This window comes from Melospiza georgiana, chromosome 28 (assembly GCF_028018845.1).
Source record: "Melospiza georgiana isolate bMelGeo1 chromosome 28, bMelGeo1.pri, whole genome shotgun sequence".
NCBI classification, from domain to species: Eukaryota; Metazoa; Chordata; class Aves; order Passeriformes; family Passerellidae; genus Melospiza; species Melospiza georgiana.
The window spans coordinates 3,529,945-3,557,291 of NC_080457.1; the positions used below are offsets into that span (position 1 = coordinate 3,529,945).

Consider the following 27,347-nt stretch of genomic DNA (forward strand, 5'->3'; position numbering starts at 1 on the left):
AATGCTCATTGCCCATTCTCCATGATGCATCCAACACCTGCTGGTGCTCACAAGCTCCCAGGGGCAGCTGAAGTCAACTCAGAGAAGCCCCTGTGGTGCAGGCACAGGCTTTGGCACTAAGGAGAGTCTCCGTGGCAAGCTACAAATGCAGCTCCCAAATACACCCAGCTTCCCATTGCTCCCTTCCTCCCATTGCCGCTCAAGCTTTGCTTCTGGCCATCAATAAAAGCATGTTCAAAGTCACTAGTGTCTGCAGCCTTCTTGGGAGCTGGATGGAAACCCTAAGTGTGAGATGAGGAGATGACATTCTGGGAGAACTTGAGCATCAGCAGGACATGCAGGACAGGTCTCAGTCCCTGATTGCCTCTTCATATGGTGAAGAGACATTTCTATCAGTTTATCAGATGGGCAAAATTTCATGGTGTTTTTATAGATCTGACATGCTCCTTGGAAATACAGGTCTGGGAGTCTATGGATCCCTATTTCTGGGAGAAATATGATTGAGGCTGTGGGCTGCCCCGAATTCATCCAGCGTTTACAGAGCTTTTCTCAGTTCTGAGGCAAAGAGCCAATTTGGTGGGGTACCTTGCCTCATGTGGGGAGTTAATATCCCCCCATCAGAGCCAGCAGGTGAAGGATCCATCCAAGGACAGAAACTGCTGGTTCCCACCCTCCCCTGCATCCCAGGTGGGTGAGGCTTTGCCCACAGCTGAGAAGGTTTTTTCTGCTTCTGTGGATCATGTGCATCCGGCGGCAGCAGCGTCTCTCGCTGTTTTGCCCAGGCTGACGGGCAAGGCGATCGACAGCAGCAGTGAGTGATGGCAGCCTGTCTCAGAGAGGGGCCGTGCCCCCGCTGCTCTCTGCCCGCCTGAGGATGCCCCAGAGGCCGCGGAGGGAGATCCTTGGCCAGATCTGCTGTGGAATTCTCCGTGCCCCGTTCTCTGGGAGGGTGCGGACCCGCTCCCACCCTCACTGAGAGAGGCGGCCGGCAGCCCCTCGCTGCACAGCAGGCCCAGTCCCTGTGCATCGCAGCCGGGAATTGCATTCATGTCAACAGTGCTGGTGGCGATAGTGCGGACCAACCCTGCACCGATTCTGCCACCTCCTTTACCCCTCCCAGGGCTGAGACTGACACCCACCGCTCCATCTCCGGCAGCGCCTGCCCCGCCAGCCCCTCAGGCCCCGCTGACTGCTGCTCTGCCTGCCCTGCCGCTTCCACCGTCTCCGGAGCCGCCTGCAGGCCCTGCCGCCCCTCACAGATTCTGGTGTGTTGCTAAGCAATGCTTCAGCCGTGTGACAAATTGTGCCTGCACTGCTGCTCCCACAAGCAGGAGAAGACGTGGCCACCGCCTCCATGTGTGCAGTGGCCGCTCTGTCTGCATCAGTCCTGGCAGGGGAAGCACCCGATCACCCCCGGCGGTCCCACCGCCTTCAGGGGCTCTGTCTTCCATGTCAGTGTCTGTGCCGGACCCTGAGACCAGCCTGTCCCTCAGTGGAGGCAGCACAGCTCGACAGCTGATTGCTGAAAACTTTCAAACTCAGTGTTTTTCTGGGACACAGCGTTTTTTGCGGACCGATTCGTGTTTGGTCGGGGCCTTCTCGCTGGGGTTTGGAATGCCTCACTCCCCCCTTGAACAACAGTGGTGTGAGGGAGGGGCTCCATGAGCCGCTGCCTCTGGCCCAAAGCCCAGACGGGATGGCGGCGGTGCTGAGGGGCAGAAAGCAGGAACACTGCTGTTTGCACCACAGGGGCGAGAGAAACAGCGAAAAGCGAGCGTTGTTCTCTTGTTCTGGGGAAAGATGACCCCCAGATCAAGGATGGAGATCCCCAGGAAAACTTCTTCTTCGCGGCCGCCGGCGTGCACCAGTGGTTCTGTGGGGAGGAGGTGTTCAGTCACTCCTGCTGCCAAGGCACTGGCAGTGTGATGGGGATGGGCTGTGAGAACAGAGATCCCACCCTGCAGGCTGAGTCTGGGCTGTTTGGCTCGTTTCTCTGGGCTGGGGCCTCCATCCCACCCGCTGCTGGGTTTGGTTTGCTGGCTTTGATCCCCCTAACCGAACCTGGGCCACCGTTCTGTGGGCCGGGTCTGGGCTGCCTGGTCCATTCAACAGGACTGGGGCCCCCACAGGGTCGTAAAACCCTCTGCTGGTGATGATGATTCTACATTAAAAAAAAATAATAATTAAATAAAACAAAAAAGGTGAAAAGAGCTATCAGCTCAAAGTATTCAAAGCCATGAGTCAGCCTCAGCCCAAGTGGTTCAGTTAAGGGCTGTGGCCACGGCATTCCAGAAATTTTCTCAATAGTGGAATTATCAATGGATTTTTATCAATGGATTTTTAATAATTGTTGATTTTTTTTAGCTGTTCTTTGTTTCAGGATTCTGCAAGTCTGTTTCATGATCAAAAGGACCTTTCAGGGATGTCAAAGAGCAACATCTCCGGTCAATGGACTTTCTCCTGAAACTCAGCTTTCTCAGCTGTTTGGACTTAAAACAATGAACAATTCTTTTCATTGTCTTTTGCATTTTCTGTATTGTAAGCCTAGTTTTAGTGATATGATAGAAGTTGGTGTACTACAGGTAAAGAATCTCCTTGATCATTCCATATCAGAAATTGATTGAGGTTTTGATTGCCAATGGATAAACCCCGTGAGACGTGTTTGTTCTCTCTTCTGCAAGGGCCCGGCAGAAGAATTACAAACAGAGTCTCTTTTTAGTTTAGTTACACAAAAAGGGTGAAGTGTCACTGTCATATTTTCTGGAAAAATCCCTTTGCCAGGATTTCTTCTCCTGGGAAGCTGAGAAGCCTTAGAGAAAAAGGAAAACACTATTATCTCATTTGCTTCTGCTGTGTTTTGCTGCTTTGGAATGTGGTTGGAGATTGTTTATCCAACATGTGAATTGTTTTGACTTAGTGACCAATGACAGTCAGGCTGTGTCGGACTCTGAAAAGAGAGTCACGAGTTTTTAATTAATATCTTGTTAAGCCTTCTGCAAGTATCCTTTCTTTGTTCTTCAGTATAGTTTTAGTACCGCATTCTTTTATATAATATAGTAATATAAAATAATAAATGAGCCTTCTGAGAACACGGAGTCAGAATCATCCTTTCCTCCCCACGATGGGGGACCCTGAAAATACCACACTGCCCCTGCCCAGGGCACCTGCTGGTCTGGACTGGGCTCACAGAATGACTTCCCAGCTGCACCTCAGACTTCCTCATCACCATGGACTTGTCAGATTCCCCAGAACACCAGGGCTGCGGTCATGAGGGTCCCACTGGCCTTGTCCCTTGGTGACCCTGATTGGTGATTTCTGATTTCCCAAGGACATCTCTGATGGCAGTCAGCCCCTCTGATAAAAAACAGGAACTTGGCCTGGCCCTGGCCAGCTCTCCCCATTGCTATCAGAGAATGCGGGGGAAACAAAAAACAAAAAAACCCCAAAATCCTGGTGGATAAACCCTGCATGCAGGATCCCAGGGGCTCTCTCCAAAGGTCTCTGATGGTAGATGCACTCAACAAACACCCCTTTCCTCTTCCTGTGAACTCTGTGGGTGCTCTCAACCAGCCCAGATCTCTCCATCGTTTTGAGAAGATCATGACAAAAGAGTAGAGAAGGTGTCATGAGCCCCTCACACCCTCACAGTTTGGGGGGTGTGAGAACAAAAGCAGTAAATGACACACCTACAGGCTGAGGTTTCCTGTGTCAGCTCACCATAATATATATAGAGGTTCAGTACTGGCCATTCTGTACCTCTCCCCTGCCTGGACACAGCCGCTGCTTTGGCTCTTCAGGACAGTGGTGGGAGATGCTGCTGCTCCTTCTGCTCACAAATGCTTTTGTCCTTCTGCCCTGGGCTGGGGCAGGTGAGTACACAGAGATGGGGTTTAGGAACATGCAAGGGCACAGATGGACTCTGAGCAGTCAATCTCAGGCAAGGCTCCTGCCTCGCCTTCTCTCCTGGCTCTACTCTCCTGCTTTCCTCTCTCCTCTCATCTCCCAGCTCAGCCTGTGCCTGAAGCCAGTGAGGCATTAGAGGCACGAGAGCTGTGCCCTTGATGGCATTGGAGTCATCCAGAGGCAGGGGTGGTCAGACCCCAGACAGTGCTGCTTGTCTTTCTCTCCATTGTGCCGCAGCAATGCTTTGGACAGTCCCAGGAAGGAGAGTTGTTGGGATCACTGGCACCTGGCATTAGAGGATGAGCCTTTCCTTTCATGCAGCCCCAAACTTGACAGGAAACACCAGCATATAAACATTTATGATATCATTTATATTTGACATTCCTATTAACATTTCCCATCTCTCTTCCAGGAAGGATCATTGGTGGACGAGAAGCTAAGCCCCACTCCAGACCCTACATGGCTTTTTTAGAAATTAAAAGTGGCATACAATTTTATACCTGTGGAGGGTTCCTGATTCGCCCAGACGCAGTGCTCTCAGCAGCTCACTGTGTGGATATGAAAGGGTAAGACTGCATTGTTCTTGCACAGGTGATTTTTTCCAGTCTCACACAGTCCCAGAGTGCCTCAGCCCTGATCCAGGCTGAAACAGTACCCTGTGTGTCTTCAGGCTCAGCAGGCATCTCTGGAGCTGAGCTCTCCTCTGAGTGGCAGGAATTGTCTGCCTGGTTGGGGCTGAGTGTCCTTGGGGACAGGAATGCTCACAGGGGTCTCCAGGGTCCTGGTTCCTGCCATGGCTCAGAGCTGCTGCTGGGGAAGGGCTCCAGTGTGTCCCCTGCCCTGCTGCCCTTTGTGCTCAGCACGGGGCAGCTGCCAGCTGTGTCAGTGTGGGGTGAGGGATCCTCAGCTGGGCTCTGGAAGGAACCCAGGTGAGAGAGGACAACTTGCTGAGAGCTGCTCTGGGGAGGCTTCGCAAACACCACCTCCCTCCAGCCACCTGTCCTGGGGGCTGTTCCTGTCAATGCTGCTGGAATGTCTTGGTGTTTCCTGGCAGGAGACCAAGGGTCACTGTGATTCTGGGAGCCCACAATGTAAGCAGACGAGAACTGAGCCAGCAGAAGATCCGTGTGGGACAATGGGTCATCCATCCTGAATATTCCCGTGAAGACGGGAAAAATGACATCGCACTGCTGAAGGTATGGCCCAACAGATCCTTCCTGCCTGAGGGATCTCCCCCTGCTCACCTCCCCTAACTCTGAACTTGCTCCTCATCCTTTGCTGACTCTAACCCCGTGTTCTCTCTGCCTGACAGCTGAAGCCAAGGGCCAGGATCAATAAGATTGTCCAGTTTATCTCCATTCCCAGGAGAAATGAACGTGTGAGACCAGGAGCTTTATGCACGGTGTCTGGTTGGGGCATGACATCTACAGATGGGGACGAGAGTGATGTCTTGAGGGAGGTGGAACTGAAGGTGCAAAATGAGACAAGATGTCAGAAGTTTTCCAGAAAATACCAGCGTCGGTCTATGATCTGTGTTGGTGATGAAAACCGTAAAAAAGCATCATACAAGGTAAGTGTTGTTCTGGGCTGCAGGCTTGGGAGAAGATTGGGATGGACAGTCAGTTTGGTGATAGCAAAAGGACACCAGAATGAACCAGGACCTTCAGAATGATGTGCTGAGGGTCCTCATAGAAGATCTGAAGCTCCCTGAATTGTGGTGCATTTTCCAACTCTCAGCAACATTTGCTTTTTTACATACTTGGGGACGTTGTACTCAGCCTAACCAGTGCTTTGGTGTGTAAATTCCTTGTGATATCCCTGCTCGGATGGGTTAGATATTTCCCCATGTCTAAAGTAGGTCAATGTTCTTCTTTTGAGTTTTTGAATCTCAGAGAGCCTCCAGGCTTGAAGAGTTTCATGGGTGGGCTTAGAGGAGTAGTGAGGCAGCTACAAACACTGAGAGCTGGGTCTGGAGGGAGGGAGGTGCTTGGAAGTGGAGGTGCTTCACCTGGAGGGAGGGAAGGGGAAACTTGCTGCTTAAGGCAGGGAGAACTGAGCTGTGGCATGTCTGACCCCTCTCACTCGTTTCATGGCACAGGGTGATTCTGGTGGCCCATTAGTCTGCAAGAAGAAGGCTTATGGCATTGTTTCTCATGGATATGATGACCTCATCTTCCCTGCGGTATTCACCAGGATCTCATACTTTGAGCCCTGGATCCGTGAGCAGCTGAGGGGGTTTGCAATCCAAGATATTCCTGGCTCTCCGTCCTCTGACTAAAATGCTTATTGCCCCTTCTCCACGATGTATCCAACACCTGCTGGTGCTCAGAAGCTCCCAGGGGCAGCTGATGTGGAGTCAGGGAAGCCCCTGTGGTGCAGTCACAGGCGTTGGCAGTAAGGAGAGTCTGCGAAGCAAGCTACAAATGCAGCTCCCAAGTACACCCAGCTTCCCATTGCTCCCTTCCTCCCACTCCTGTTCCAGCTCTGCTTCTGGCCATCAATAAAAGCATGTTCAAAGTCACTTGTGTCTGCAGCCTTCTTGGGAGCTGGATGGAAACCCTGAGTGTGAGAATGAGGAGATGACATTCTGGGAGAACCTGAGCATTGGTGGGGCATGAAGGACAGGTCTCAGTCCCTGATTGCCTCTTCATATGGTGAAGAGACATTTCTATCAGTTTATCAGATGGGCAAAGTTTCATGGCGTTTTTATAGGTCTGACATGCTCCTTGGACATACTGGTCTGGCAGTCCATGGATCCCTATTTCTGGGAGAAATATGATTGGGGCTGTGGGCTGCCCCGAAATCATCCAGCATTTACAGTGCTTTTCTCATTTCTGAAGCAGAGAGCCCATTTGGTGGGGCACTTAACCTCGTGTGAGGAGTTAATATCCCCCCCATCAGAGCCAGCAGGTGAAGGATCCATCCAAGGACAGAAACTGCTGGTTCCCACCCTCCCCTGCATCCCAGGTGGGTGAGGCTTTGCCCACAGCTGAGGAGGTTTTTGGTTTCTGCCTCTGTGTACCATGTGCAGCTCTGGCGGCAGCAGCGTCTCTCGCTGTTTTGCCCAGGCTGCCGGGCAAGGCGATCGACAGCAGCAGTGAGTGATGGCAGCCTGTCTCAGAGAGGGGCCGTGCCCCCGCTGCTCTCTGCCCGCCTGAGGATGCCCCAGCGGCCGCGGAGGGAGATCCTTGGCCAGATCTGCTGTGGAATTCTCCGTGCCCCGTTCTCTGGGAGGGTGCGGACCCGCTCCCACCCTCACTGAGAGAGGCGGCCGGCAGCCCCTCGCTGCACAGCAGGCCCAGTCCCTGTGCATCGCAGCCGGGAATTGCATTCATGTCAACAGTGCTGGTGGCGATAGTGCGGACCAACCCTGCACCGATTCTGCCACCTCCTTTACCCCTCCCAGGGCTGAGACCGACACCCACCGCTCCATCTCCGGCAGCGCCTGCCCCGCCAGCCCCTCAGGCCCCGCTGACTGCTGCTCTGCCTGCCCTGCCGCTTCCACCGTCTCCGGAGCCGCCTGCAGGCCCTGCCGCCCCTCACAGATTCTGGTGTGTTGCTAAGCAATGCTTCAGCCGTGTGACAAATTGTGCCTTACTGCTGCTCCCACAAGCAGGAGAAGACGTGGCCACCGCCTCCATGTGTGCAGTGGCCGCTCTCTCTGCATCAGTCCTAGCAGGGGAAGCACCCCGATCATCCCCGGCGGTCCCACCGCCTTCAGGGGCTCTGTCTTCCATGTCAGTGTCTGTGCTGGACCCTGAGACCAGCCTGTCCCTCAGTGGAGGCAGCACAGCTCGACAGCTGATTGCTGAAAACTTTCAAACTCAGTGTTTTTCTGGGACACAGCGTTTTTCGCGGACCGATTCGTGTTTGGTCGGGGCCTTCTCGCTGGGGTTTGGAATGCCTCACTCCCCCCTTGAACAACAGTGGTGTGAGGGAGGGGCTCCATGAGCCGCTGCCTCTGGCCCCAAGCCCAGACGGGATGGCGGTGGTGCCGAGGGGCAGAAAGCAGGAACACTGCTGTTTGCACCACAGGGGCGAGAGAAACAGCGAAAAGCGAGCGTTGTTCTCTTGTTCTGGGGAAAGATGTCCCCCAGATTAGGGATGGAGATGCCCAGGAAAACTTCTTCGCGGCCGCCGGCGTGCACCAGTGGTTCTGTGGGGAGGAGGTCTTCAGTCACTCCGGCTGCCAAGGCACTGGCAGTGTGATGGGGATGGGCTGTGAGAACAGACATCCCACCCTGCAGGCTGAGTCTGGGCTGTTTGGGTCGTTTCTCTGGCCTGGGGCCTCCATCCCACCCGCTGCTGGGTTTGGGGGCTTTGATCCCCCTAACCGAACCTGGGCCACCGTTCTGTGGGCCGGGTCTGGGCTGCCTGGTCCATCCAACAGGACTGGGGCCCCCACAGGGTCGTAAAACCCTCTGCTGGTGCTGATGATTCTACATTAAAAAAAAAAATAATAATTAAATAAAACAAAAAAGGTGAAAAGAGCTATCAGCTCAAAGTATTCAAAGCCATGAGTCAGCCTCAGCCCAAGTGGTTCAGTTAAGGGCTGTGGCCACGGCATTCCAGAAATTTTCTCAATAGTGGTTGATAATTATCAATGGATTTTTATCAATGGATTTTTAATAATTGTTGATTTTTTTTAGCTGTTCTTTGTTTCAGGATTCTGCAAGTCTGTTTCATGATCAAAAAGACCTTTCAGGGATGTCAAAGAGCAACATCTTCAGTCAATGGACTTTCTCCTGAAACTCAGCTGTTTGGACTCAAAAAAATGAACAATTCTTTTCATTGTCTTTTGCATTTTCTGTATTGTAAGCCTAGTTTTAGTGATATGATAGAAGTTGATGTACTACAGGTAAAGAATCTCCTTGATCATTCCATATCAGAAATTGATTGAGGTTTTGATTGCCAATGGATAAACCCCTTGAGACGTGTTTGTTCTCTCTTCTGCAAGGGCCCAGCAGAAGAATTACAACCAGAGTCTCTTTTTAGTTTAGTTACACAAAAAGGGTGAAATGTCACTGTCATATTTTCTGGAAAAATCCCTTTGCCAGGATTTCTTCTCCTGGGAAGCTGAGAAGCCTTAGAGAAAAAGGAAAACACTATTATCTCATTTGCTTCTGCTGTGTTTTGCTGCTTTGGAATGTGGTTGGAGATTGTTTACCCAACATGTGAATTGTTTTGAATTAGTGACCAATAAAAGTCAGGCTGTGTCGGACTCTGAAAAGAGAGTCACGAGTTTTTAATTAATATCTTGTTAAGCCTTCTGCAAGTATCCTTTCTTTGTTCTTCAGTAGAGTTTTAGTACAGCATTCTTTTATATAATATAGTAATATAAAATAATAAATGAGCCTTCTGAGAACACGGAGTCAGAATCATCCTTTCCTCCCCACGATGGGGGACCCTGAAAATACCACACTGCCCCTGCCCAGGGCACCTGCTGGTCTGGACTGGGCTCACAGAATGACTTCCCAGCTGCACCTCAGACTTCCTCATCACCATGGACTTGTCAGATTCCCTAGAACACCAGGGCTGAGGTCATGAGGGTCCCACTGGCCTTGTCCCTTGGTGACCCTGATTGGTGATTTCTGATTTCCCAAGGACATCTCTGATGGCAGTCAGCCCCTCTGATAAAAAACAGGAACTTGGCCTGTCCCTGGCCAGCTCTCCCCATTGCTATCAGAGAATGCGGGGGAAACAAAAAACAAAAAGAATACAAAATCCTGGTGGATGAACCCTGCATGGAGGATCCCAGGGGCTCTCTCCAAAGGTCTCTGATGGTAGATGCACTCAACAAACACCCCTTTCCTCTTCCTGTGAGCTCTGTGGGTGCTCTCAACCAGCCCAGATCTCTCCATCGTTTTGAGAAGATCATGACAAAAGAGTAGAGAAGGTGTCATGAGCCCCTCACACCCTCACAGTTTGGGGGGTGTGAGAACAAAAGCAGTAAATGACACACCTACAGGCTGAGGTTTCCTGTGTCAGCTCACCATAATATATATAGAGGTTCAGTACTGGCCATTCTGTACCTCTCCCCTGCCTGGACACAGCTGCTGCTTTGGCTCTTCAGGACAGTGGTGGGAGATGCTGCTGCTTCTTCTGCTCACAAATGCTTTTGTCCTTCTGCCCTGGGCTGGGGCTGGTGAGTACACAGAGATGGGATTTAGGAACATGCAAGGGCACAGATGGACTCTGAGCAGTCAATCTCAGGCAAGGCTCCTGCCTCGCCTTCTCTCCTGGCTCTACTCTCCTGCTTTCCTCTCTCCTCTCATCTCCCAGCTCAGCCTGTGCCTGAAGCCAGTGAGGCATTAGAGGCACGAGAGCTGTGCCCTTGATGGCATTGGAGTCATCCAGAGGCAGGGGTGGTCAGACCCCAGACAGTGCTGCTTGTCTTTCTCTCCACTGTGCCGCAGCAATGCTTTGGACAGCCCCAGGAAGGAGAGTTGTTGGGATCACTGGCACCTGGCATTAGAGGATGAGCCTTTCCTTTCATGCAGCCCCAAACTTGACAGGAAACACCAGCATATAAACATTTATGATACCATTTATATTTGACATTCCTATTAACATTTCCCATCTCTCTTCCAGGAAGGATCATTGGTGGACGAGAAGCTAAGCCCCACTCCAGACCCTACATGGCTTTTTTAGAAATTAAAAGTGGCATACAATTTTATACCTGTGGAGGGTTCCTGATTCGCCCAGACGCAGTGCTCTCAGCAGCTCACTGTGTGGATATGAAAGGGTAAGACTCCATTGTTCTTGCCCAGGTGATTTTTTCCAGTCTCACACAGTCCCAGAATGCCTCAGCCCTGATCCAGGCTGAAACAGTACCCTGTGTCTCTTCAGGCAGAGCAGGCATCTCTGGAGCTGAGCTCTCCTCTGAGTGGCAGGAATTGTCTGCCTGGTTGGGGCTGAGTGTCCTTGGGGACAGGAATGCTCACAGGGGTCTCCAGGGTCATGGTTCCTGCCATGGCTTAGAGCTGCTGCTGGGGAAGGGCTCCAGTGTGTCCCCTGCCCTGCTGCCCTTTGTGCTCAGCACGGGGCAGCTGCCAGCTGTGTCAGTGTGGGGTGAGGGATCCTCAGCTGGGCTCTGGAAGGAACCCAGGTGAGAGAGGACAACTTGCTGAGAGCTGCTCTGGGGAGGCTTCGCAAACACCACCTCCCTCCAGCCACCTGTCCTGGGGGCTGTTCCTGTCAATGCAGCTGGAATGTCTTGGTGTTTCCTGGCAGGAGACCAAGGGTCACTGTGATTTTGGGAGCCCACAATGTAAGCAGACGAGAACTGAGCCAGCAGAAGATCCGTGTGGGACAATGGGTCATCCATCCTGAATATTCCCGTGAAGACGGGAAAAATGACATCGCGCTGCTGAAGGTATGGCCCAACAGATCCTTCCTGCCTGAGGGATCTCCCCCTGCTCACCTCCCCTAACTCTGAACTTGCTCCTCATCCTTTGCTGACTCTAACCCCGTGTTCTCTCTGCCTGACAGCTGAAGCCAAGGGCCAGGATCAATAAGATTGTCCAGTTTATCTCCATTCCCAGGAGAAATGAACGTGTGAGACCAGGAGCTTTATGCACGGTGTCTGGTTGGGGCATGACATCTACAGATGGGGACGAGAGTGATGTCTTGAGGGAGGTGGAACTGAAGGTGCAAAATGAGACAAGATGTCAGAAGTTTTCCAGAAAATACCAGCGTCGGTCTATGATCTGTGTTGGTGATGAAAACCGTAAAAAAGCATCATACAAGGTAAGTGTTGTTCTGGGCTGCAAGCTTGGGAGAAGATTGGGACTGGACAGTCAGTTTGGTGATAGCAAAAGGACACCAGAATGAACCAGGACCTTCAGAATGATGTGCTGAGGGTCCTCATAGAAGATCTGAAGCTCCCTGAATTGTGGTGCATTTTCCAACTCTCAGCAACATTTGCTTTTTTACATGCTTGGGGACGTTGTACTCAGCCTAACCAGTGCTTTGGTGTGTAAATTCCTTGTGATATCCTTGCTCTGATGGGTTAGATATTTCCCCATGTCTAAAGTAGGTCAATGTTCTTCTTTTGAGTTTTTGAATCTCAGAGAGCCTCCAGGCTTGAAGAGTTTCATGGGTGGGCTTAGAGGAGTAGTGAGGCAGCTACAAACACTGAGAGCTGGGTCTGGAGGGAGGGAGGTGCTTGGAAGTGGAGGTGCTTCACCTGGAGGGAGGGAAGGGGAAACTTGCTGCTTAAGGCAGGGAGAGCTGAGCTGTGGCATGTCTGACCCCTCTCACTCCTTTCATGGCACAGGGTGATTCTGGTGGCCCATTAGTCTGCAAGAAGAAGGCTTATGGCATTGTTTCTCATGGATATGATGACCTCATCTTCCCTGAGGTATTCACCAGGATCTCATACTTTGAGCCCTGGATCCGTGAGCAGCTGAGGGGGTTTGCAATCCAAGATATTCCTGGCTCTCCGTCCTCTGACTAAAATGCTTATTGCCCCTTCTCCACGATGTATCCAACACCTGCTGGTGCTCAGAAGCTCCCAGGGGCAGCTGATGTGGAGTCAGAGAAGCCCCTGTGGTGCAGTCACAGGCGTTGGCAGTAAGGAGAGTCTGCGAAGCAAGCTACAAATGCAGCTCCCAAGTGCACCCAGCTTCCCATTGCTCCCTTCCTCCCACTCCTGTTCCAGCTCTGCTTCTGGCCATCAATAAAAGCATGTTCAAAGTCACTTGTGTCTGCAGCCTTCTTGGGAGCTGGATGGAAACCCTGAGTGTGAGAATGAGGACATGACACTCTGGGAGAACCTGAGCATTGGTGGGGCATGAAGGACAGGTCTCAGTCCCTGATTGCCTCTTCATATGGTGAAGAGACATTTCTATCAGTTTATCAGATGGGCAAAGTTTCATGGCATTTTTATAGGTCTGACATGCTCCTTGGACATACTGGTCTGGCAGTCCATGGATCCCTATTTCTGGGAGAAATATGATTGGGGCTGTGGGCTGCCCCGAATTCATCCAGCATTTACAGTGCTTTTCTCAGTTCTGAAGCAGAGAGCCCATTTGGTGGGGCACTTCACCTCGTGTGAGGAGTTAATATCCCCCCCATCAGAGCCAGCAGGTGAAGGATCCATCCAAGGACAGAAACTGCTGGTTCCCACCCTCCCCTGCGTCCCAGGTGGGTGAGGCTTTGCCCACAGCTGAGAAGGTTTTTTCTGCTTCTGTGGATCATGTGCTTCCGGCGGCAGCACCGTCTCTCGCTGTTTTGCCCAGGCTGCCGGGCAAGGCGATGGACAGCAGCAGTGAGTGATGGCAGCCTGTCTCAGAGAGGGGCCGTGCCCCCGCTGCTCTCTGCCCGCCTGAGGATGCCCCAGCGGCCGCGGAGGGAGATCCTTGGCCAGATCTGCTGTGGAATTCTCCGTGCCCCGTTCTCTGGGAGGGTGCGGACCCGCTCCCACCCTCACTGAGAGAGGCGGCCGGCAGCCCCTCGCTGCACAGCATACCCAGTCCCTGTGCATCGCAGCCGGGAATTGCATTCATGACAACAGTGCTGGTGGCGATAGTGCGGACCAACCCTGCACCGATTCTGCCACCTCCTTTACCCCTCCCAGGGCTGAGACAGACACCCACCGCTCCATCTCCGGCAGCGCCTGCCCCGCCAGCCCCTCAGGCCCCGCTGACTGCTGCTCTGCCTGCCCTGCCGCTTCCACCGTCTCCGGAGCCGCCTGCAGGCCCTGCCCGCGGCCCTGCCGCCCCTCACAGATTCTGGTGTGTTGCTAAGCAATGCTTCAGCCGTGTGACAAATTGTGCCTGCACTGCTGCTCCCACAAGCAGGAGAAGACGTGGCCACTGCCTCCATGTGTGCAGTGGCCGCTCTGTCTGCATCAGTCCTGGCAGGGGAAGCACCCGATCACCCCCGGCGGTCCCACCGCCTTCAGGGGCTCTGTCTTCCATGTCAGTGTCTGTGCCGGACCCTGAGAGCAGCCTGTCCCTCAGTGGAGGCAGCACAGCTCGACAGCTGATTGCTGAAAACTTTCAAACTCAGTGTTTTTCTGGGACACAGCGTTTTTCGCGGACCGATTCGCGTTTGGTCGGGGGCTTCTCGCTGGGGTTTGGAATGCCTCACTCCCCCCTTGAACAACAGTGGTGTGAGGGAGGGGCTCCATGAGCCGCTGCCTCTGGCCCCAAGCCCAGACGGGATGGCGGCGGTGCTGAGGGGCAGAAAGCAGGAACACTGCTGTTTGCACCACAGGGGCGAGAGAAACAGCGAAAAGCGAGCGTTGTTCTCTTGTTCTGGGGAAAGATGTCCCCCAGATTAGGGATGGAGATGCCCAGGAAAACTTCTTCGCGGCCGCCGGCGTGCACCAGTGGTTCTGTGGGGAGGAGGTGTTCAGTCACTCCGGCTGCCAAGGCACTGGCAGTGTGATGGGGATGGGCTGTGAAAACAGACATCCCACCCTGCAGGCTGAGTCTGGGCTGTTTGGGTCGTTTCTCTGGGCTGGGGCCTCCATCCACCCGCTGCTGGGTTTGGGGGCTTTGATCCCCCTAACCGAACCTGGGCCACCGTTCTGTGGGCCAGGTCTGGGCTGCCTGGTCCATCCAACAGGACTGGGGCCCCCACAGGGTCGTAAAACCCTCTGCTGGTGCTGATGATTCTACATTAAATAAAAATAATAATTAAATAAAACAAAAAAGGTGAAAAGAGCTATCAGCTCAAAGTATTCAAAGCCATGAGTCAGCCTCAGCCCAAGTGGTTCAATTAAGGGCCGTGGCCATGGCATTCCAGAAATTTTCTCAATGGATTTTTATCAGTGGATTTTTAATAATTGTTGATTTTTTTTAGCTGTTCTTTGTTTCAGGATTCTGCAAGTCTGTTTCATGATCAAAAGGACCTTTCAGGGATGTCAAAGAGCAACATCTTCGGTCAATGGACTTTCTCCTCAAACTCAGCTGTTTGGACTTAAAACAATGAACAATTCTTTTCATCGTCTTTTGCATTTTCTGTATTGTAAGCCTAGTTTTAGTGATATGATAGAAGTTGATGTACTACAGGTAAAGAATCTCCTTGATCATTCCATATCAGAAATTGATTGAGGTTTTGATTGCCAATGGATAAACCCCTTGAGACATGTTTGTTCTCTCTTCTGCAAGGGCCCAGCAGAAGAATTACAACCAGAGTCTCTTTTTAGTTTAGTTACACAAAAAGGGTGAAATGTCACTGTCATATTTTCTGGAAAAATCCCTTTGCCAGGATTTCTTCTCCTGGGAAGCTGAGAAGCCTTAGAGAAAAAGGAAAACACTATTATCTCATTGGCTTCTGCTGTGTTTTACTGCTTTGGAATGTGGTTGGAGAATGTTTACCCAACATGTGAATTGTTTTGACTTAGTGACCAATGACAATCAGGCTGTGTCGGACTCTGAAAAGAGAGTCACGAGTTTTTAATTAATATCTTGTTAAGCCTTCTGCAAGTATCCTTTCTTTGTTCTTCAGTAGAGTTTTAGTACAGCATTCTTTTATATAATATAGTAATATAAAATAATAAATGAGCCTTCTGAGAACACGGAGTCAGATTCATCCTTTCCTCCCCACGATGGAGGACCCTGAAAATACCACACTGCCCCTGCCCAGGGCACCTGCTGGTCTGGACTGAGCTCACAGAATGACTTCCCAGCTGCACCTCAGACTTCCTCATCACCATGGACTTGTCAGATTCCCCAGAACACTAGGGCTGAGGTCATGAGGGTCCCACTGGCCTTGTCCCTTGGTGACCCTGATTGGTGATTTCTGATTTCCCAAGGACATCTCTGATGGCAGTCAGCCCCTCTGATAAAAAACAGGAACTTGGCCTGTCCCTGGCCAGCTCTCCCCATTGCTATCAGAGAATGCGGGGGAAACAAAAAACAAAAAAAACCCCAAAATCCTGGTGGATGAACCCTGCATGGAGGATCCCAGGGGCTCTCTCCAAAGGTCTCTGATGGTAGATGCACTCAACAAACACCCCTTTCCTCTTCCTGTGAGCTCTATGGGTGCTCTGAACCAGCCCAGATCTCTCCATCGTTTTGAGAAGATCATGACAAAAGAGTAGAGAAGGTGTCATGAGCCCCTCACACCCTCACAGTTTGGGGGGTGTGAGAACAAAAGCAGTAAATGACACAGCAGTCTGAGGTTTCCTGTGTCAGCTCACCATTATATATAAGTACTGGCCATTCTGTACCTCTCCCCTGCCTGGACACAGCCACTGCTTTGGCTCTTCAGGACAGTGGTGGGAGATGCTGCTGCTCCTTCTGCTCACAAATGCTTTTGTCCTTCTGCCCTGGGCTGGGGCTGGTGAGTACACAGAGATGGGATTTAGGAACATGCAAGGGCACAGATGGACTCTGAGCGTCAATCCCAGGCAAGGCTCATGCCTCACCTTCTCTCCTGGCTCTACTCTCCTGCTTTCCTCTCTCCTCTCATCTCCCAGCTCAGCCTATGCCTGAAGCCAGTGAGGCATTAGAGGCACGACAGCTGTGCCCTTGATGGCATTGGAGTCATCCAGAGCCAGGGGTGGTCAGATTCCAGAAAGTGCTGCTTGTCTTTCTCTCCACTGTGCCCCAGCAATGCTTTGGACAGCCCCAGGAAGGAGAGTTGTTGGGATCACTGGCACCTGGCATTAGAGGATGAGCCTTTCCTTTCATGCAGCCCCAAACTCGACAGGAAAGAGCAGCATATAAACATTTATATTAACATATATATTTGACATTCATATTAACATTTCCCATCTCTCTTCCAGGAAGAATCATTGGTGGACGAGTAGCTAAGCCCCACTCCAGACCCTACATGGCTTATTTAATAATTCAAAGTGGCATACAATTTTATACCTGTGGAGGGTTCCTGATTCGCCCAGACGCAGTGCTCTCAGCAGCTCACTGTGTGGATAAAAAAGGGTAAGACTCCATTGTTCCTGCACAGGTGATTTTTTCCAGTCTCACACAGTCCCAGAGTGCCTCAGCCCTGATCCAGGCTGAAACAGTACCCTGTGTCTCTTCAGGCAGAGCAGGCATCTCTGAAGCTGAGCTCTCCTCTGTGAGTGGCAGGAATTGTCTGCCTGGTTGGGGCTGAGTGTCCTTGGGGACAGGAATGCTCCCAGGGGTCTCCAGGGTCCTGGTTCCTGCCATGGCTTAGAGCTGCTGCTGGGGAAGGGCTCCAGTGTGTCCCCTGCCCTGCTGCCCTTTGTGCTCAGCACGGGGCAGCTGCCAGCTGAGTCAATGTGGGGTGAGGGATCCTCAGCTGGGCTCTGGAAGGAACCCAGGTGAGAGAGGACAACTTGCTGAGAGCTGCTCTGGGGAGGTTTCTCCAACACCACCTCCCTCCAGCCACCTGTCCTGGGGGCTGTTCCCATCAATGCAGCTGGAACGTCTTGGTGTTTCCTGGCAGGAGAGTGAAGGTCACTGTGATTCTGGGAGCCCACAACGTAAACAGACGAGAATGGAGCCAGCAGAAGATCCATGTGGGACAATGGGTCATCCATCCTCAATATTGCCGTGAAGGCTTCAGAAATGACATTGCGCTGCTGAAGGTATGGCCCAACAGATCCTTCCTGCCTGAGGCATCTCCCCTTGCTCACCTCCCCAAACTCTGAACTTGCTCCTCATCCTTTGCTGCCTCTAACACTGTGTTCTCTGCCTCACAGCTGAAGCCAAGGGCCAGGATCAATAAGAATGTGCAGTTTATCTCCATTCCCAGGAGAAATGAACGTGTGAGACCAGGAGCTTTATGCACGGTATCTGGTTGGGGCATGACATCTACAGATGGGGACGAGAGTGATGTCTTGAGGGAGGTGAAACTGAAGGTGCAAAATGAGACAAGATGTCAGAAGTTTTCCAGAAAATACCAGCGTCGGTCTATGATCTGTGTTGGTGATGAAAACAGTAAAAAAGCAGCATACAAGGTAAGTGTTGTTTTGATTGCAGGCTTGGGAGGAGATTGGGACTGGACAGTCAGTTTGGTGATAGCAAAAGGACACCAGAATGAACCAGGACCTTCAAAATGATGAGCTGAGGGTCCTCACAGAAGCTCTGAAGCTCCCTGAATTGTGGTGCATTTTCCAACTCTCAGCAACATTTGCTTTTTTACATACTTGGGGATGTTGTACTCAGCCTAACCAGTGCTTTGGTGTGTAAATTCCTTGTGATATCCTTGTTCGGATGGGTTAGATATTTCCCCATGTCTAAAGTAGGTCAATGTTCTTCTTTTGAGTTTTTGAATCTCAGAGAGCCTCCAGGCCTGAATTTTTTCATGGGTGGGCTTTGAGGAGTAGTGAGGCAGCTACAAACACTGAGAGCTGGGTCTGGAGGGAGGGAGGTGCTTGGAGGAGGAGGTTCTTCACCTGCAGGGAGGGAAGAGGAAACTTGCTGCTTAAGGCAGGGAGAGCTGAACTGTGGCATGTCTGACCCCTCTCACTCCTTTCATGGCACAGGGTGATTCTGGTGGCCCATTAGTCTGCAAGAAGAAGGCTTATGGCATTGTTTCTCATGGATATGATGACCTCATCTTCCCTGAGGTATTCACCAGGATCTCGTACTTTGAGCCCTGGATCCGTGAGCAGCTGAGGAGGTTTTCACTCCAAGATATTCCTGGCTCTCCGTCCTCTGACTAAAATGCTCATTGCCCCTTCTCCACGATGTATCCAACACCTGCTGGTGCTCAGGAGCTCCCAGGGGCACCTGAAGAGGAGTCAGAGAAGCCTCTATAGGTGCAGGCACAGGCTTTGGCACTGAGTCTCCTGGCAAGCTACAAATGCAGCTCCCAAGTACACCCAGCTTCCCATTGCTCCTTTCCTACCACTGCTGCTCCAGCTCTGCTTCTGGCCATCAATAAAAGCATGTTCAAAGTCACTTGTGTCTGCAGCCTTCTTGGGAGCTGGATGGAAACCCTGAGTGTGAGAATGAGGGGATGACACTCTGGGAGAACTTGAGCATTGGTGGGACATGCAGGACAGGTCTCAGTCCCCAAATGCTCCACTTGTCTCCATCAGCCCCTTGCAGTCCAACCAGCAGGTACAACCTTTCAGAAACAGCCATCTTCAAATGCAACAGGAGATCAGGGGTTTTTTTTGAACCAACCTGAAACCCTCTTAGATGCTTAGACAGTCTGAAGCCAGCCTGTTTACACCCTGTCTGCCCTTCAGTCTCCTTGAACTGTTTTCTTTACACCTGTCAAATGTCTGTCGATAGAACCGGAAACTCTCCCACTGGATCAGCTGCTAAGACCTGACTGGGCCAGGAGGTGCCCTTGTGGTGTGGTGATGAGATAGAAAATGTCAAATATGGCTGAGGTCAAAGCTGCATTGCAGAGAGAAGCCTGGTCACTTGTGTGAGGAACAGTTGCATTTCATTTAGGCTTTTTTTAATCCTGATCATTTATCTAAGGTGGCACAGAATGTACCCCCAGCAAATTTGCTGATGATGCAGAACTGGAGGCTGTTCTGTCTTTCAGTGGGACCTTGACAGACTGGAGAGTTTGGCAGAGATAAACCTAAAAAATTCAACAAGGACAAGTGTGGGGTCCTGCACTGGGGGAGGAATAACCCCAAGTACCAGGCTGGGGGTTGACCTAGCAGAGGGGAGATCTGCAGAGAAGGACCTGGAGGTTTTGGTGGCTGACAAGGTGACCATGAGCTGGCAGCGTGCCCTTGGGGCCATGAGGGCCAAAAGGATCCTGAGGTGCTTTAGGAAGAGTGTGGCCAGAGGGTCCAGGAGGGGATCGTGCCCCTCTGCTCGGCCCTGGTAAGGCACATGTGGGGTGCTGTGTCCAGCACCACCAGCTTTATTGACCCGAGGTGGGTCCATAGTCACACCTCTGGAACTGTGTCTGGTGTCAGAGCAGTGTGAAGGCAGCCCTTGGTCTGTTCTCATGGTGGTCACTGTGCTGAACACCACACCCCTGCTCACCACCAGTTCCCTTTCTTGCTCTGGTGGTATCACCCCACCTTTGTGCTGCAACCACTGTAGCCTTCCCCACCCTGAAGACACTGTCTGCAAACCACTGGTCATCCACAGGAAACCTTGCATGCAGATGGTCACCAGAGCATCAACTGGAGCTGTTTTCTACTCTGCTGCACACTGACACTGCCCTAGAGTCACACAAAATGGTCGAGGTGGGAAGGGACCTTCAGTTGTTGTCTGGTCCAATGTCTCTACTCAAGCATGGCCACCTAAAGCATCAATTGCTCAGGACCAGTTCCAGTTGTTTTTGGAATATCTCCGAGCATGGAGTCACCACAACCTCCCTGGCCAAGCTGTACCAGTGCTTGGTCACCGTCACAGATAAATGTGTTTACTGATGCTCAGACAGAGCCCCAGTTTGTGCCCACTGCCTCTTGTCCTGTCACTGCACACCACTCTGAAATGAACCTGTATTTCTCCCACTTCTATCCTACCTTCAGAGATATCCATCCATGGATAATGTCCCACCACAACCTGCTCTTTCCAGGGTAAAAACTCAGCTGTACCAGGCATTCCCTGTAGGAGAGATCATCCAGTCCCTCCATGATCTCCAGGCCACTTTGTTGAACTCTTTCCAGCACAGTGTGCCTCTTTTACTGGGAGCTCATAACCCACAGTACCCCAGGTCTCACCTCATTAGTACTGAGTAAAAGGGAAGCATCACCTCCCTCAAGCTACTGGAAAACAGCATCCTAGAATAATTTGAGTAGTAAGGGATCATCTAATTCATCCCCTATACAATAAGGCAGGGACACCTTCTGTTAGACCAAGTTATTCAGAGCCCCATCCAACCTTGAATGTTTCCATGGATGGGGCATCTAAAGCTCTCTGGGCAGCCCATTTAATTGTTTTGCCATCCTCATCATCAAAAATTTCTTTCTTATATCTAATGTAATAATTAAGATGCTAATAATTTTCTTTATATATATTCTAATAACTAAGTGGTTTATCTACTGTCTTTTAATTTAAAATAATTATTTTATTTTATTTTATTTTATTTTATTTTATTTTATTTTATTTTATTTTATTTTATTTTATTTTATTTTATTTTATTTTATTTTATTTTATTTTAGTAGCCTTGCAGTATTGCAAGGCCCTAGTACAGACATCTGAGTGACACAACTCATCTTGATCACCTGGTAGATATTCAGTTCTTCCTAATTAATTGTTTAAATATTTCTCATTCTAATTGTGCCTGAAAATTTCTATCACCTGTCCATCTCCCCACTGAGCCAGTTCTTTTCAGGGTTCATGTCCTGGGAAAACTGGAGCACAGGGGAATCAAAGTAAAACATATGACATTATTTGTTAATTAAGATATTTTTCTTTCACTCATTAAAAAAGGCCTTGAAAGCCTTTTGCAATGGTGATGAATATTGCTTCTGTCTCTGTGTATAATTAGTACAGCAGGTAAAGGTAGTGCTAATTAGAGCAGAGAAAGGCTTTACAAACAAAGCCTTTGGCACTTCTGTGGGTTGCACTAACAGGAGAAGAGGCTGGAATAAGAATTTTCTTATTGCCAGCACATGAATCAAACTTTGACTCTGGTCTCTCCCTGCTTGGTCCCAAAGATATTTTCCTCTCTCTGCCTGATTCCCACCAGAGTATAAACACGACTAATTCCCTATTAAAATGTTTCCATTTCCATTCTCCCTGTCACACATAATTAGAACAAAAGACAAACAGAAATTAAGCTGTAGGTATTCACTGAAACACCGCTGGGAGCTCCCTAATTAACCACACAATGCTTCCAGCACAGGAACAACCACAGAGCTCATTATGGCTGTCAGCTTTTTAATGAGCCCCTGCAGGACTGTGGTGCCACCTCCCAGTTCCTGGTGGCTGTGGCACAGTCTGGCAAGGTGCCTTGAGGAAATGACAAGGCAGGAGCAGGAACAAACTTACTGGGAGCTTTAACAGAGCCCAGTGCGAGGTGAGAGAGTTGGACAAAGTGTTCCCAGCAGGGCTCATTAGAGCACAGAGTCACAGACTTTGATTACAGACAGCTCAGCAAGCCTCAAACGTCTCCTGCACCAACATTCCCACTCAGAAGTCAAAGAGCAGGGCCCAGGCAGTGCCAAGGTGGTGCTTTCTGTCAGCATCACCCCCAGGCAAGGCAAAGGAAATGCCAAGGACACAAACCTGCTCTGCCAAACCATGGGCAGAGGCAGAGCCGGCTCTGCAGTGTCAGGTGCAGGGGTGAGCCCAGAACTGTCACTGCAACAGTGTGGCTGCAAGAGAGTGACTGTAACAGTGTGGCTGCAATACTGTCACTGCAACAAAGTGACTGCAACACTGTGGCTGCAACACTGTGACTGCAAGTGTGGCTGCAAGAGAGTGACTGCAACAGTGTGACTTCGACACTGTCACTGCATCACTCACTGCAACAGTGTGACTGCAACACTGTCACTGCAACAGTGTGACTGCAACAGAATGACTGCAACACTGTCACTGCAACACTGTGACTGCAACGCACACAGTCACTGCAACACTGTCACTGCATCACACACTGCAATCCTAGTTGTTGGCACATGTCAGGCTGTAATTACACCCAGGTTAAAACATACAGTAAGGAACCACAATTTGAGGGGTTTGGGAAACTTTGGGAAAGAACATTCTCATCCTTCCATAGGTTTATTGTTTTGGCATCATCAGTGACCTTGGATGTTCAACCACACTCTCACTGTCCAGGAGATTGGGGATATGCCCAGATTTGGAGCAAAGAACCACTCAAGGAAAAGTGGAAAGGATCATTCCAAGCTCCTCTGACTATCCAGACAGCTGTAAAAATTACTGGTGGAGATTCCTGGATTCACAATACACAGCCAAATCCAGCCCAAAACCTGGAAATGCCTTCACAGCTAAGACTGAAAAAAATGTTTCATGAATTGTGCTTGGGATTAAGGATTATTGTACTTGGGATCAAGGATTATCTCTACTGAATTAGAGGGAGGAGAAGGAATTCTGTCGATGGGTTCAGTGTGTATGGTAATGATTGTAAACACAGTTTTATGGAAGCTGAAGTTCTAAACCCAAAAATATTGATAAGAATGGTGTTTCTGTACTTGGTTTGTGGCTTGGTAGCTCAATGTGATCTCTGTAGCCTGTGAAGAACCCACATGCACTGACCATAACCCTCCCCACCCACCCTGTGTGCTGGGGACAGTGCTGCAGTACTCTGGAATGAATGAATAAACTTATTTATTCAGGTGTTTAGTATTTAATTTTGTTTCTCGCAATCTAAACTATCTCAGTTGGCAATAAATGACATTGGTTTTCCCCAAATCCAGTGTGTTTCACTCCTGGTAGAAATTGGCAAACCATCTCTCTGTATTTATCTCAATCTACAAGAGTTTTTGTTTCTGTTTTTCCTCTTTTCCCACTGTGGGGTGGAAGGTTTGAGTGGGAATTTGGTTTTTCACTAAGGCTAACCCATCCCAGCAAGGGAGGAAATGCTGAGGCAAAGCTGACACCAGGTAACAGGAGATTAGAAAATCCTTTCTGTGCTGGCCTATTTTCATTGCCAACAGGAGGAATTACATAACACCTAAAAAGCACAAACCATTTGAAATCAGCATCTTTAATTCACAATACAGATGTTGCACCTGGGAAACAATTCAGATACTTGGATGGGCTACTCCACTGTCACCATCATATTTTCTGGAAAAATCCCTTTGCCAGGATTTCTCTCCTGGGAAGCTGAGAAGCCTCAGAGAAAAAGGAAAAATTAAAAAACCAATATTATCTCATTTGCTTCTCCTGTGTTTTGCTGCTTTGGAATGTGGTAGGTGATTGTTTAGTTGGTTTCATGTGGATTGTTTTTACTTAATGACCAATCATGGTCAAACTGTGTCAGGGCTCTGGAGAGAGTCATGAGTTTTTCATTAGTATCTTTCAGCCTTCTGCCTATATACTTTCTGTATTTTTTAGTATAGCATAATAATGTAATGTAATGTAATATATAATATAATATAATATAATATAATATAATATAATATAATATAATATAATATAATATAATATAATATAATATAATATAATATAATATAATATAATATAATATAATATAATATAATATAATATTATATTATATTATATTATATTATATTATATTATATTATATTATATTATATTATATTATATTATATAGGAAAGCACCCACTCTGGACAAAGGTGGGATCATATGAAGCAACAATTAGTAAGAGAGGGATAAGCAAATCTTGGCTTATATTTATTATTTTATTATCAGAAATTGTTATTATCAGACTAATTATTATTTTATTATCACAAAATACAAGACTCCACCATTCACATCTGCCTCAGGGAGCCAGAAAACTTCAGAATTTTCTCCTTTAAAGCTTGCTTGACTTGCCTGTTCCTGAGTGAGTAGATGTAAGGGTTGACTGTCTGAGTCAGCACGGAGAAGAACAAAGACAGAACTTTGTCAGAGTCCTGCCCACCTCGCTGGGATGGGCGGATGTACCTGTAAATGCAGGTGCTGTAAAACACCATCACCACCATGAGGTGAGCTGAGCACGTGGAAAATGCCTTCCTCCTGCCTGCAGATGATGGAATAAGCAAGATGGTGACGATAATGCAGCCATAAGAAACAGCAGTTACTATCAGGGTACCGGGGAGGATGAGGATGAGGATGATGAACATCAGCTCTTCGATGAAGGCTGTGTCTGTGCAGGACAGCTGCAACAACAGGGAAGCATCACAGTAAAAGTGATTCATGACATTGGGACCACAGAATGGCAGCTGCACTGTCATGATGGTGGGGGGAAACATCAGGAGAAAAGTCAGTGCCCAGCAGCCCAGGATCAGCTGCAGGCAGAATCTGCTGTTCATGATGGCCGGGTAGTGCAAGGGGTGGCAGATGGCAACGTAGCGGTCCAGGGACATCACTGCCATGAAGAAAAGGGTGCAGGTACCCAGGCAGTAGAAAAGCAGCATCTGGAGGAAGCAGCCAGGCAGGGAAATTGTCTTCCTCTCTGTCAAGAGGCTGTACAGGGTGCTGGGAAGGAAGGTGGAGGTGAAGGTGATTTCCAAAAGGGCAAAATTCCTGAGGAAGTAGTACATGGGGGTCTGGAGGAAGTTATTGGTAAGAGTGATGCTGATGACAGAAATGTTTCCAAGCAGGATCAAGAGGTAGGCAATGCCAAGGAACACAAAGAGGATGATCTCCCACTGGCGGCTGTTTGCCAGTCCCAGGAGGACAAACTCCACTACAGTTGTGTGGTTCATTGAGACATCACTGAAAAAACTGGCAAGAAAAAAAAAAAAAGAAAAAACCTGTTTTGGGAACTGTTGGAAAACAGCTGAACATGTGTCAGTTTGGCTTTGCAACATTACAGGGCAATACCAGGAACAAACCTCTTATAAAAGACTGCAGCAACCACAGTAACCACACATTAAAAATCCTGGTCATGAAAAAGGAGCCCCAAGCTCCATTTGTAAGACTGAGTCCTCACTCCAGTCAAAACAATTCCTACAGTTTCCTCATGGCACACTTAAAAGGGTGCAGAAGCTGTTATTGGCTCTCTCTGAATGATCTGACAACATCCACCCTCCAACAAACCAAAAAAAAAAAAAAAAAAAAAAAGCAAAGCCAAATGTCCAGAATGGGAACTTGGCTGTGTCCAGAGACTTACCAGAGACTCTGAAGCAGGCTAGATTGGTGCAAGGAAACATTAATATTGTAAAGGGGAAAGTTACTGCAGTTTAGATTCATTTCAGATTCATTGCAGATATTTCTGAATGACTGAAGTAAACAACACCACAATGAATTTCCAGGAAAAGCAAGCCCATCTTATCTAGCTGATAACCCATATCAAGCAAGACACTCAAATTTTCCTCTTGAAATGCTCAACAAAAGGATAGCTATAGACTGGGATGGTACAACCCTTCTTAATGCACTATTCCCATCAAATCTTTCCCCTTAGAGCCCCTTTCCCAGCAAAACAAGGGAGTTTATTGGCATCATCTTATGGCTGTTTCTCAAAAAACACCAATACAAAACTTTGCTCTCACAAACCATACTAAACATAGGACATATTTTCAATACCACAGATGGACTGATATTATCTGGAAGTTGAGAGAGGTCCCCTAAGCCAAGAAACTCCCTCAGTAACAGCTAAAAGATTTTACTTTAGTTTGAAGACCAAAAGTTCAGTTTTCCTAGTCAATATTTCTTTAAACTTTCCCTATTCTTCAGAAAACTACGCCCAAACTCTAAGAAGTGTTCCAGGTAGTTACCAGTATATCCACAACAATCCAGGATGCTACAAAGAGTATTCTGAGTCTGATTCTGTTCCTCCTTAACTTAGTTTGACAATTGATTTCTGGCAAAAAAAAAAAAAATTCCTCTCTCTTCAGCTCCTTTATATAATGGTGGCAGGGTATTACAGTCCTGTGTTTCCTCAGTGTGTCAAACCTCAGGGACCAATTAGGGATCAAAACATGAAATAACACTTTGTGGGAAAACACCTGTGAAAGAACAGCAAGAGTATAATCAAACCACAGAGGAAATGAGATTGGGAAGGACCTCTCGAGGTCCAGTCCTTGCTAAAATCTAAAATCAAAGCAGCACAAGGTTGCTCCTGCCCTTCTCTCAGTAGGCGTGAATATCTCCAAACAGGGGATGGATCAACTTCCCTGCAGTGCCACAGCTTCCCTTGTATTTTCATTGTGAAAATTTATTTCCTTTTGTGCAGAAAAGATTTACTTGAAGCTCTTTGTGAGAGGTCTGGCTCTAACCTGTCTCTGAGTCCCCCTCAGTGGACTCCTCTTGGCTTTGTCTTCTCTCTGCTTCTCCTCAGGTGAAATGTTCTCCAGTTCTCTGATAAATTTGCTTTACTTCCACTGGACTCACACCATTCTAATAACATCTTTGGGGTTTTTTTGTACTGTGCACAGCTCTCACAAGTGCCAAGCAACAAGAATTTAGGACCAGATCAGCCCGTGGGTGCAGCCTGGCAGAAGGCTCACACAGTGTGCAAACCTGGAGATAAGAAATGCTGAGAGAGAAAGGGAAATAGAAACGAGTTTCAAAGGATGGCCTTGAAAATAACACTGGATACTTTGGAGAAATAGATGCACTGTAGTTGGAGCTATGAGGGGTAATTTTAGATTATTTGCTCTAAGACGTTTACAGCATGGTGTGGCAAAAGTTGATAGGCCAAGAAATACTTACGGTGTATTGTAAATTAAGAAATAATTGGCTTCTGATTATGATTGCATGAATTATAACATCTGTATTGTCTCACCCTTTACATGAGACTGAAAATGGAATAAAAGTTTTTAAAACACCTCTGAGTTACCCCATCTCTGGGTCAGAAAATGGATTAATCCAACATAAAACCCAACAAGGAATGGTGGCTGACAGAGTCCCAGGATGAGGGAAGAGATGAGAATCTTGATTCCATGTTTCAGAAGGCTGATTTATTATGTTATGATATATATTATATTAAAAGAAAATGATATATT

General features: G+C 48.9%; 4 protein-coding genes across 4 annotated transcripts; 3 read left to right on the forward strand and 1 right to left on the reverse strand.

The window, feature by feature from the left end:
• Window positions 1-3,811: 3,811 nt before the first annotated feature.
• On the forward strand, window positions 3,812-6,181 carry LOC131094076 (cathepsin G-like). Its single transcript, XM_058041548.1, has 5 exons — window positions 3,812-3,869; window positions 4,316-4,469; window positions 4,958-5,099; window positions 5,216-5,473; window positions 6,002-6,181. Exons 1-5 carry the CDS (start codon window positions 3,812-3,814, stop codon window positions 6,179-6,181), a joined length of 792 nt encoding a protein of 263 aa, XP_057897531.1.
• Window positions 6,182-9,990: 3,809 nt separating this feature from the next.
• LOC131094078 (cathepsin G-like) lies at window positions 9,991-12,361 on the forward strand. Its single transcript, XM_058041550.1, has 5 exons — window positions 9,991-10,048; window positions 10,495-10,648; window positions 11,137-11,278; window positions 11,395-11,652; window positions 12,182-12,361. Exons 1-5 carry the CDS (start codon window positions 9,991-9,993, stop codon window positions 12,359-12,361), a joined length of 792 nt encoding a protein of 263 aa, XP_057897533.1.
• A 3,781-nt stretch (window positions 12,362-16,142) lies between these two features.
• On the forward strand, window positions 16,143-18,511 carry LOC131094079 (cathepsin G-like). Its single transcript, XM_058041551.1, has 5 exons — window positions 16,143-16,200; window positions 16,646-16,799; window positions 17,290-17,431; window positions 17,546-17,803; window positions 18,332-18,511. The coding sequence occupies exons 1-5, from the start codon at window positions 16,143-16,145 to the stop codon at window positions 18,509-18,511; spliced, it is 792 nt and encodes a 263-aa protein (XP_057897534.1).
• Window positions 18,512-24,167: 5,656 nt separating this feature from the next.
• On the reverse strand, window positions 24,168-25,266 carry LOC131094081 (olfactory receptor 6E1-like). Its single transcript, XM_058041553.1, has one exon. The coding sequence runs from the start codon at window positions 25,209-25,211 to the stop codon at window positions 24,168-24,170; it is 1,044 nt and encodes a 347-aa protein (XP_057897536.1). The 5' UTR covers window positions 25,212-25,266.
• Window positions 25,267-27,347: the final 2,081 nt, after the last annotated feature.

Coding starts and splice junctions, on each gene's coding strand:
- LOC131094076 (XM_058041548.1), top strand. CDS start 3,812: ATGCTGCTGCTCCTTCTGCTCACAAATGCTTTTGTCCTTCTGCCCTGG. Junction 4,470..4,957: donor CACTGTGTGGATATGAAAGG/GTAAGACTGCAT, acceptor GTTTCCTGGCAG/GAGACCAAGGGTCACTGTGA. Junction 5,100..5,215: donor ATGACATCGCACTGCTGAAG/GTATGGCCCAAC, acceptor TCTGCCTGACAG/CTGAAGCCAAGGGCCAGGAT.
- LOC131094078 (XM_058041550.1), top strand. CDS start 9,991: ATGCTGCTGCTTCTTCTGCTCACAAATGCTTTTGTCCTTCTGCCCTGG. Junction 10,049..10,494: donor TCTGCCCTGGGCTGGGGCTG/GTGAGTACACAG, acceptor TCTCTCTTCCAG/GAAGGATCATTGGTGGACGA. Junction 10,649..11,136: donor CACTGTGTGGATATGAAAGG/GTAAGACTCCAT, acceptor GTTTCCTGGCAG/GAGACCAAGGGTCACTGTGA.
- LOC131094079 (XM_058041551.1), top strand. CDS start 16,143: ATGCTGCTGCTCCTTCTGCTCACAAATGCTTTTGTCCTTCTGCCCTGG. Junction 17,432..17,545: donor ATGACATTGCGCTGCTGAAG/GTATGGCCCAAC, acceptor TCTGCCTCACAG/CTGAAGCCAAGGGCCAGGAT. Junction 17,804..18,331: donor GTAAAAAAGCAGCATACAAG/GTAAGTGTTGTT, acceptor TTCATGGCACAG/GGTGATTCTGGTGGCCCATT.
- LOC131094081 (XM_058041553.1), bottom strand. CDS start 25,211: ATGTTGCAAAGCCAAACTGACACATGTTCAGCTGTTTTCCAACAGTTC.